Below are 11,269 nucleotides of genomic sequence, written 5' to 3' on the forward strand. Positions count from 1 at the left end.
CATCGTCTCTACATCAGTATGGTTGAGCAGCAGTGTGTAGATCAGGAGTAGCAAACCAAATCATCTGCACCCCATGCCACTGACAGTTAGCACCATGGAATAGATACATGGTGCGGTATGCAGTATGCATAGGATAGAGTTACCATAATGAAGGGTGCACATTTAGACGCAGTGCGGGATACGAGATATGGGAATCCATGGAAGAAAACTAAGTGGACATTGATTTAGCAGGTTTAAGAGAGAGAAAGTGGTGGAGCCTTACCGCTTAAGGGTGGTAGCCTAGTTCTTAGATGACAGGCATACACTCAGTGACCCATTCATAGATGACAGGCATACACTCAGTGACCCATTCATAGATGACAGGCATACACTCAGTGACCCATTCATAGACAACCAATCATGACGCTCTGGGTCAACCCACTTAATCAGAACATTATGGCTCCTCTTGCCAATGTGGAGAGAGTGTCCAAGAGGCGTTAACAGCAAAAGCCTAAACCGGTACCGGTTTGACCCATCCCACCGAGCTATTACCGGCCCACCGTCCTGTACCCTTGCCATCTCTGTGGCCGGTCACAGTAGCCACCTGCACTTACGTAAAAAAAAATAAAAAAATGCCCTCCTTAACTCTTTCCCCTCTTTCTCTCTCACTCTCTCTCTTTCTCTGTTTCTCTCTTTCTCTCTCTTTTACTTCCCTTAAGGAGTCTATAAGAGCTCTAATGTTTATCCCAAACAGCATAAGCGAAGATCAGGTATTTTTTGTCTGACAGTCCTGCCGTAGATGTTTGGGGTGTGACCTCACAGCATACACGTCACTGTGTGCGTGTGTATGTATGTGTGGAGCCACAGCTCTTATGTCCATCCCCAGGGGGTAGCTGACTCTGGAGCGCTCCTGGCCCGGGGTTGGGCCGGAGCTGGCTCGCGTTGCCGCCGGATCAGGGCCAGAACGGGGCCGGAGACGCGTCCGAGTTAGCTACTACCTGGGACCCTGACCATCGTCTGCGCCGCTTTTACTTAACGTCTCCGCTGCATGCACGTCAGTCCTACAGAGACTGACAGAGAGAGAGGGTGTGTGTGTGTTTGTATGTGTGTGCGAGCGTGTGTATGCGTGTACGTATGAGAGAGTGTATGTTTGTTTGTCAACATAGATTTGTGCGTTGACATATTGGGTGTGCCCTCTCACAGGTACCTCTGTTGATATACACACATACACACACACACACACACATTCACTCATGCACTCATACACTGAGGATACAAATCTTGTGTACAGTACACTGGATCTACTATCTAAAAAGAGCAAAGAACCTCCCTCAATTTGCTTGGTTGTTGACAACACACAACTAAACGTGTGTCCCACCTAAATTAGTTTACATTCATAATGACTGGTTGGTGTAGGTGTTCCCCTCAAGTTTTGATGCTTCCTATTCTAGCTTGCTACACACCCTGCTGCTTTTCTCCCACACACACACACACACATACTTGCATGCACATACTCCTGAGGACACACCAAGAGGAACTGCAACAAATCTATGTCCCCATTCTCTCATTGCAGTACATAATCTCTATGTGCAGTGTCTAATGGAGTGTATATGGAATTTGTTGTGGCAAGTTTGTGTGTGTTTGTGGATTTTGGTTGAGTGTGGGTGTTTGTGTAATTACAAACACAAGCATGTGTGTGTTTTTAAAAGTCTGCTCTTTGTGCCAGTGAGCTGCGTGTGTGTGTGTGTGTGTTTGAATTATAACACATCTCTAATATATCCCTGTTGTAGACTATTGGGGCGATTCTAATTACAGTGAGATCCTGGACTTGCATCTGGGCGGTATGTATTTCAAGCCTGTCGCTTCCAAACCAACTAACCGCTAACTTGCCCCCGCCCTTCCTGGTTTCCCCCAACACTGCTACAGCCTCTGCCCCTATTGCCCCTCTCCCAGTCTCTAACATGCTGTACTACTGTTCCTTTCTAACCCTCCAGTTCACACACACACACACACACACACACACACACATACACATACTGTACTAACTAACACACACACACATACTGTACTAACTAACACACACACACACACACAGACACACTTGCCACACTTTCACACAGACAAACACACATAGACATATATGTGAACCCTTGCTGAACATTATCCAATCATACATACAGCATTCGTTCCTACACCTATGATACCGGGTGCCTGAGTGGGTACATTTGGGATACTTTGTCACTAACTCAGTCACACATGGCAGCGTGGTCCCCACCATCTCTCCCGGGTTACGCCCGTGTCACATGGTTCACTCACATAAAGTTTGGGAGTGTTTCTTGTCCAAAAAAAAAAAAAAATAACATTAACATTAATAAAACTTGACTGTATTCTAATAATTGTTTCTGCTTGTTTTGGGCCATTTTATATTTGCACCATAGGGTACTTCAAAACAAGCCTTAAACATGAAAATGGAATACAGTGTTGTGTTGGGTGTTTTCCCATAATCAGCATGATGTGTCTGGGGGTGGAGGGGTCAGCCCGTCCACAGCATGGTTATGTCTACACCACGCATCACTGAAGTACACTAAAAACACACTACCCACAAAGTACATTATGCCTCTCTCTTTCACATACACACACACACACACACACACACACACACACACACACACACACACACACACGCACGCACGCATACACTCATATAGATATGCAGACAACCTTTGACAACACAGACAAATCAGAACTGGATTCCTCCCTAAACATCGCCCCCTACTGGTCCCTCTCAGCCTGGCTCTGGCTGCGTGCTGTAGCATCCTGCTCTAGCTCTGATCCTCCCATACCAGCTCAGTTGCATCGGCCCTATGCTTGTGCGTGTGCGTGTGCGTGTGCGCGCGTGTGTGCGTGTGTGTGTGTGTGCGTGCGTGTGCGTGCGTGTGTGTGGTCAGACACTCCTGTAGAGATTGTATCTTGTGTCCTCCCTCATGGTCCCCATTCTCTCCCATACCCCCCTCCTCAGCTTCCTGTGCAGGATCCCAAGCGAGTGTGGCCTTGTCCTTTAGTGTGTCTCTGTGCAGTCTGTGTCGTCAGTCGCTGTGTTTGGTCCCTGTCACCCATGTGGTCATATGTTGGGCAGGAGATCGCGTGGAGCTCTCTAACCCTCTGGTCATATCATGTTGCCCCCTCACAAGCCATAATTATCAGCCCTTTGTCTGCTTTTGGATACCTGGGCAAAATATTACCATCAATGAAAATGCATAAATGCACTTAAAACAGTTTTGATCGGCGTTAATGCTTGAGTGGTTCGTTAGGTCCAAGTCAGTCAAGGCAGTCCTCTGAAGAGCTGGTAAGTACTGTGGAATTTGGGACAAAGGTTGAACCGATATTCTGATTACTATGTTCTTTACAAGTCCGTTTTCTGTATCCAAGCAAGTGTCTGTGTGTGTGTTTGTTTGTGTGTGTGTGTGTATGAGAGAGAGATTGTGTGTGTGTGTGTGTGTGTGTGTGTGTGTGTGTGTGTGTGTGTGTGTGTGTGTGTGTGTGTGTGTGTGTGTGTGTGTGTGTGTACAGGAGTGCAAGCTCATGTGTGTATGTCCACATGCTCATGTGTTCAGGCTATCTCTGGATATTCACAGATTTGTTCAGTGCAACACTGTAGGCAGTAGGGGGCACTCTAAGTCTGTCAGAACTTAGATATGTGTGGAAATAGCTCTAAGCATCACCGAAGCATCGTCAAGGAAACGCAGCATTGGCAACTCACTTTATCGACGTGACCATTTTCTTGATGGAGGCTTGTATTCATTCCTTTGCACAGCAATTCCCAAACATTTCATGGCACGCCTTCCTTTGCACAAAAGTGCCACCCATCCCAACGTCACGTGTTATGTCCAATTTATCCTCATCAAACCATAATACTTCTTATTAACTTAAGTATTATATACTTATATATTATCTAAGTTACCAATTGGGGTTTTAGGCTACTATGCTGTAAGAGCAGTGGCATAAGAAAATACTCAGACTCCTGGGCTCAGGGTGACGTGTGATTGGTTTGTTGTCCTCCTACACATCTCTCCACAGACCCCGCTGAGAGTCTATCCTCCACTGATCTCATCTCTCTCTATCTCTGTCTCTCTCTCCCCATCTCTCTCTATCTCTCCCTCTCTCTCTCTATCTCTCTCTCTGGTTTCCATCACTTGCTCTCTCTTCAGGTTTTCCATTTGATGTGCTCGTGATCCCAAGTGACTCAGATCGTCACCTGCTTGACCCTTAGCCTGATATTTATTTTATTTTTATTTTGTCATCTCACTGCACATCTCTTTCAAGTGTTCCCTCTAGTGCATTTCCCACAATGCAGTTCAGTTATACTTATAAGTTGGAGATGAAATCTAGCAGAGTGGATTCTGCCCCAAGCACTCCAGCCAATTTCCCAACAAGAGCTCAGAATTCTTCAAAAGGTTGAGAAATTGTCTTTGAACAGATTGAGAGAATATCACCCTCCTGTACCTGTATCTCTTCAGCAGTCTGAAGCAGTTCGCAGTCTGAGCTTTCAGTCTATTTGCAATGACTGTGATAAGGTTTAGTGTTTTTGGTTTGATCTGAGGAGGCAGCGTGTGCTATTGCATTTTTTTGTCTAGTTGGTTATTACAGTACATTGCTGTTCTTAGGACAGCTGGAAGGGAGGCATCCTCTCTGTAGCTCTTTCTTTTCCTCTTTCTCTCCTCTCTTTCTCTGTGTCTAGCTCTTTTCCTCTCTTCCTCTCCTCTCTTTCTCTGTGTCTAGCTCTTTTCCTCTCTTCCTCTCCTCTCTTTCTCTGTGTCTAGCTCTTTTCCTCTCTTCCTCTCCTCTCTTTCTCTGTGTCTAGCTCTTTTCCTCTCTTCCTCTCCTCTCTTTCTCTGTGTCTAGCTGTTTTCCTCTCTTCCTCTCCTCTCCTTATCTGTGTCTAGCTCTTTTCCTCTCTTCCTCTCCTCTCCTTATCTGTGTCTAGTTCTCACTGTTTGGGTCTTTCTCTGTAATTCTCATCCTTTCTGTCGATGTCTCTCTTTGCCTTGATCACACTCTCTCTCTCTCTCCTGTTGCACAGCTGATCTTTCTTTCCTCCCCCTCCAGGTGCTTTTGCGTTTCTTCCTCCCTTTCTGGTAGTTTTTGATTTTTCTCCTCACTGTTTTTTCTCTTCCACATTTCTCACCCATCCCTCCCTCCCTCCCTCCCTGACCCCTCATCCTCCCCTTCTCTTTGTCTTGGTCTTCTCCCTCCTCTTCTCCTCGCTCCTTCGTTCTCCACCCCACCCCCCATTGTCTTGTGGAAGTTGAGCCCTATGTCGGGACCCCTCGGCGAAGACCCCTCTCCTTCTGCCCCTGCTGTTCCCCTGCAGGTAACGTAACCTCCTCGCTCCGGCGTCCCCGCGGTAATCGTAACCACGCCGCCGCCGCCAAGGTTGCCGCGGCGACTCTGCGGATCTGCCGAGCAGTGCTACTCCCCGTCCTGGTTCTGCTGCCTGTGTTTGTTCCCCACCGTGTGTGTTCTTAGACATACTTAATTCAATATTTAAGCACACACACACACACACACACACACACACACATGCATACACAAACATCTAGAAGCCTTAATTGTAGTACTATTCTATTATATGTTTAACTTAAGTTTTAAACTTCTTAGCTAAGTAACTTCTTAGCTACAGTAAGTAAATTTATTTCCATAGAGTTCATGAACAGGGAGACTACATACTGTATTAACCTGTCTTCTACTCTGTTATCGTTGTAAAGAACATTTAGTACTATTGTAAAGTGTAGTTTAAGATCTTTTTGAGTGCCTGTGGCTGTAGATTTTGAACCTGGAATCCATTCTGCAGCCTTGGCCACATATTTCCTTTAGGCGGAGCCTCAAATGTGCTCCAGGTGTGTGTGTAAGGGGAAAGAGGGGAACGTCGCTACCCAAGTGTGTGTCCTAATCTACTGCATGGTCTACTCCAGCTGTAAAAAGTCTTTAGGCCCCGCCCCCACATCCCGGCACCCTCCGGGTCTTTCTAACTGTCTGACCCTGTGGCGGTAGAGAGTGGGCCGGGGGATGAGGGGTCGCGGGGTGGGTGGGCTCTGGGGTGTGGCGGATAGCATGAGGAGATTGACTAGTGGGCTGTTAAAATAACGTTTTTTGTTTGTTGTGTTTGTGAGTGCTCAAATGTGTGTGATATGGACAGACTTGGTTTGGCTAACAGATGTAAGGCGTCTGCAACCTGTGTTGTTTCTACCACTTGTTACCATCATGCCATTTTTTACATCACAGTCACACACACACACACACACACACACACACACACACACACGGCCAATGGCCAGCGCACACATGTAAAAAAACATTGTTAAAAGTCTATTCCAAACCATACCTAATTTTCCTGTTGTGTGGCACACTTGTGTCCTAAACTGCTTGAAGATGTTTCTGGAGTGTGTGTGTGTGTGTGTGTGTAGGTGTGTGTGTGTGTGTATGTGTTTGTGGTGTCCTAACTGCTTCTTTTCTCTTGTATTCCTCGGGTAGCATGTGTGCTGAGGGTGATGGAGAAGGCTGAAAGAGCAGTGCTGGATAAGTTAGCTACCCAACCCGTTCTATTGTTTTCTCCATCTGTCTCCTCCACGTCACCTTGTCTGTCTGCCGGTCTCAAACCCCTTCTCTCTCTCTTTCTTTCTCTCTTTCTCTCTCTCTCTCTCTCTCTCTCACACACTTGCCCTCAATCTCTCTCTCACTCTCATTTTCTCTCTCTCTCTCTTTCTGTAATCTCTTTCTCTCCTCCTCTGCCTTTGCTGTCCTCTCTTTCTCTCTCTCTTTATTTCTCTCTTTCTCCCTGTCACCCTCTCTCTGCCTCCTCTCTCTCTCTCTGTTAAAACAGCAAAGTCCAGCAACCGAGAGCACAGCCATTCGATTTATGTGTGTACTGTGTTTTTCCTTTTCGTTTTGCAAGAGCCTCCACTCTCTCAGCTAAGTATGTCATGCAGCATCAAGGTTTGCCTCCCCTCAAGTGTCATTGCCTCTGCCTGGCTCCTTTTGCGTGTCTGACTTCTCTTAAAAAAAGGGGGGCTTTGTTGCAAACCACCGAAACCCAATCAGCATGAGCTCTACCAGTCTCTGCCGGAGCTGTATAGATGTGTAGACAGTCTGTGAGTTCCCGATATTCTGCAGGTCAGACCCTTCTGGCGTGCATGACCCAAAGCAACATTTTGCCCAACAGGACAACCTCAGAACGACAACACAAGCTTGTGAACTCAAATGGCTTGATTTTATTCCAGAATGTTCTTATTTGAGCAGCAATTTCAGCTGAGCGACCAAAACAGTAGCACGGGTTGCCTCCCAGTGGGGTCTATGTTTGCTACTGTTCTGGGGTACAGCTAGGAGTTTGTAGCGGGGACATTTGGGAGTAGAGGCAAGTGTTTGTCGTAATTGGCCTTCCAGTGGTGACGGGGATGTCATGCGTAAACAGTTGCCTCCACTCACACTGAGAGAAGGTCTCGCACCCTTCTGAGTCCTGACGGCTACTCTTCTCCTGTCACAGCGGGAGAAAATAGAATCAGACAGTTTCCGAAGTGCAGATTGAGTGGAAAGCCTGACGCAGTGCAACACTGGTTGTTTTTCCCCCTACTCTCCCCTCCTGCCCCCTGCCCTCAAACTCCAAAAACAGAGAGGGGTGTAAAAAAAAAAATATATATATATATATTGCACCAGATCTCCACGCCATCTTCTGTGGGTTCCAGGGGATAGCCAATCCCTGCGGTTGGCAGTCGTGCCCGGTTCTCAACTGCCCCTACCCATTCCTCCCTGTCTCTCACTCCCCTCTCGCCCTTCAACCCATTCCCAGACCGCCATCCTGGCTTGGCTGTCATTGCATTGCCTGTGTTGGGTGTGTGTTGTCACTTCGCCCGCTCTGTGCGTGTTCCCTCCTCTGATCCCTGGTCCGCTTGCTCTGCCTCTCCCCAGGAATGGGCAAAAAGGACGATCCCAAACTAATGCAAGAGTGGTTCAAACTGGTGCAGGAGAAGAACGCTCTGGTGCGCTACGAGTCCGAACTCATGATCTTGTGAGTACTTGTTTGGCATCCTTATTCGCCATCACTTTTCCTGGACAAGGAATTGACAATATGTTGTATGATTTAATACACACACATACACACACGCATACACATATGTACACACAGCTCTCATTTAATGTTGATCTACTTCCTTTAAAATGAAAAATGTTGTATATGAATATGAATGTCTGAATACACAAAAGCAGCAATAAAAGTTTTTAGTCTAAATCTAGTTAGCTAACTGCCTAAAAGACTAAAATGCAAAGTCCTTGCAGTCACCAAACAACAGCACAGTTGGCTCTAATAAAAGCTTGCTGGTATGCTAAGGACAAACTGAAGGTTTCTTAAATATGATAATCCAATAAAAAGACATGAATTGTAATCTGTAATATAATTGCTAAGTGCTGACTAGGTGCTTCATTAATATTGATGGTCTACAAAAACTCACTCATAAATAAATAATGATATTAAGATAGAAAAGGTCAACTGATACACAAATAAATATTATTGGGATTTACAGTGCCCTATGGAATGATTGCCACCCCTGGTAAAGTAAAAGTTGACTAAAAACAGGTATAAAGGTAAAAAAAGTAATCTTTTGGTCATTTATCGCAATCACACAATTAAAAACAATTTGGAAATATCCAACCTCAATCGGGAAGCAAGATGATTTTTTATTATAAATGTTTTTAGTCAACTTTACCAGTGGTGCCAAAAATTCTAGTGGACACTGTAACGACATGTAGTTGTATTGGGACGGCTCTGCTTATCACACTGCACTGACTCAAATGTCCCTAGTTTTACTCGGACACACACTTTTACTCAAATGTCCCTGAGTTCTATTCATATACACACTTTTACTCAAATGTCCCTAGTTTTACTCAGTTACACACTTTTTCTCAAATGTCCCTAGTTTTACTCAGTTACACACTTTTTCTCAAATGTTCATGCTTGTGTGCAGCGCTCGAGAGCTGGAGCTCGAGGATCGCCAAAGTCGCCTCCAGCAGGAGCTCAGGGAGAGAATGGCAGTGGATGGTAAGTGGAAAAAACATTTTGTGCGAGTGTGTTTGTGATATTATAGGAGTTTGTTTTGATGATGCGTAAACATTCACATAATAGCCTCTCTTGAGCTTAGCGCCGACTGCAAGGTGTTTCATCATTAGTGGAGGCCTCTGTGCAGAAATCCCCCAATTAACAAGTGATTTGTTTGTCAGAACAGGACCTGCTGTCCCTCAGTGTAATTATTTCTGTCAGTTTGGAAAATCTGATTCAGTTTCTTTTTTCTCTTTTTCACTGTTTCTCTCTTTTTCTCCATCACTCCTTATTCTATCTCTTTCTCTATCTCTGTAACACCTCCTCTCATTCCATCTCTCTGTCACTCCTCCTCATTCCATCTCTTTCTGTCACTCCTCTTATTCTCTGTCATTCCTCTCCTTCTCTCATTCTCTCTCTCTGTCACCCCTCCTCATTCTATCTTTCTCCATCTCTTGTCACATCTCCTCATTCCATCTCTCTCTCAATCACTCCTTATTCACTCTCTCCCTCTTTCTCTCACTCCTCACACTCTCTCTCTCTCTCTCTCTCTCTGTGTCCTCTCATTCCATCTCTCTCCCCTTCCCTCTCCGCCTCTGCCCCCATCAGACCACATGAAGGCGGAGGAGGAGCTGGCGGAGGAGAAGCGCATCCTGAACGAGATGCTGGAGGTGGTGGAGCAGCGGGACTCCCTGGTGGCCCTCCTGGAGGAGCAGAGGCTGCAGGAGAAAAAGGAGGACAAGGACCTGGAGTCCGTCATGCTGTCCAAGGGCTTCAACCTCAACTGGGCCTGAGTGACGGCAACCTGCGTATCTCTCACTTAGTTTTATCTCTCTCTCTCGCTCTTTCTCTCACACACACACACACACACACACACACACACTATGTGGCAGCCACATGACAGCGAAGGCCTGACTGCCAAAAAAAAAAAAAAACTTTCTATGAAGAGCCCGGGTGTATCAGAAAATGAGTGTAGAGTGTGTCTCTGCAGGAGGCTTGCTCTTTCTCGCTCCGGGGCTGCTTTGGGAGTGGAGAGTTGACAATGTTTACAAAGCCCTGGCTCCCTGGCCTGTGCTGAGCTGAGCTGAGCAGGCCTGGACCCGAGCCTCCCCCATCTGGCACTCCCCCTCGCTCATGGGAACAGCTACCGGGAGCCCTGCCACTCCGAAAAACTCTACACAGACAGAGGACATTTGAAGTTTTGCCTCTGCTGTTTTTGATCCCTTTTAACTGTTTTATTTCTTTTTCTTTTTTTAATTATTTGTGAGACAAGGAAAGGGAAACATGAGTCCTGCTGAAGGCCATGGAATGATATGTTTTGTGTGTGAATGTGTGTGTGTGTGTGTGTGAATGTGTGTCTGTGTGTGCGTGTAAACAAAACACTGAACCAGATTGCATTTTAGAATGTCCTGTTACAGATCTATTCAGAATCATCACCTCTGGAATCGCCTGGTAGTGGATTCTCTGTTGCTATGGTTACTGACTGACAACAGTGGCCGCCTCTTGACTGGCACAACTTCCCTTCTCCTCTGGTTAAGCCCATTATCACTGACGTCTTTCAGGGGTCCAGGAGAGTTCCTCAGGACACAGCACTACAGACTGCTCAAACTCACCAATATGTCTTCTGCCACCTGTATTTATCAGCCGTGCGTTCAAAAGGACTTATGAATGGACCCGAGACTCTTGCCTTTCTGTGCTGACATTTTCTCTGTAGCATCGGTAAATCAAATGGTGCTCGGAAAACCATCTGTAAGCCATCTTGTATCAGAATAACGGAGGCTTAAAGCCTGTGTGTGTGTGTGTGTGTGTGTGTGTGTGTGTGTGTGTGTGTGTGTGTGTGTGTGTGTGTGGGCACTCACTTAGTCTCTCAGTCTTTGTGGCTTCTCACAGATAGGATCGCATAATCTCAACATTGAAAAAGTGTCAGGCTTCAGGTTGCCTGTCTACTGGCTTTTATTGAGTAGTGAAAATAGGGTTTTAAGGAATACTGTCAATACTGCTCTTAGCTTTTATCATGTTTTTACCTTCTCTCGTGTGTTTACAATCAGTCAAGACATTTCATCAAATACAAACATACCCAAAATCGTTTGAGTATCATGTAACCATAAGCATTGTGCTTTCTGGATGCTGGGGATATAGAAAGGACATGCAATCATTGGCAAAGCTGTTGATGAAACACTTTCAACAAAATCACTTTGATGTAAG

General features: G+C 45.9%; 1 protein-coding gene across 1 annotated transcript in view; it reads left to right on the forward strand.

The window, feature by feature from the left end:
• The window catches only part of mical3a (microtubule associated monooxygenase, calponin and LIM domain containing 3a), an 88,294-nt gene extending 77,864 nt beyond the window's left edge, over positions 1–10,430 (forward strand). The window contains exons 40-44 of the mRNA XM_076269414.1: positions 699–749; positions 1,770–1,820; positions 7,942–8,041; positions 8,994–9,067; positions 9,674–10,430. Coding sequence (XP_076125529.1) covers positions 699–749; positions 1,770–1,820; positions 7,942–8,041; positions 8,994–9,067; positions 9,674–9,858 — 461 coding nt within the window. The 3' untranslated portion in view covers positions 9,859–10,430. The remainder of the gene's footprint in view (positions 1–698; positions 750–1,769; positions 1,821–7,941; positions 8,042–8,993; positions 9,068–9,673) is intronic.
• Positions 10,431–11,269: the final 839 nt, after the last annotated feature.

This window comes from Alosa pseudoharengus, unplaced genomic scaffold (genome assembly GCF_046254945.1).
Source record: "Alosa pseudoharengus isolate Yale_2024_CS ecotype anadromous, Long Island Sound unplaced genomic scaffold, YU_APseudo_1.1 YU_APseudo_1.1_scf_10, whole genome shotgun sequence".
In the NCBI taxonomy this organism is placed as follows: domain Eukaryota; kingdom Metazoa; phylum Chordata; class Actinopteri; order Clupeiformes; family Clupeidae; genus Alosa; species Alosa pseudoharengus.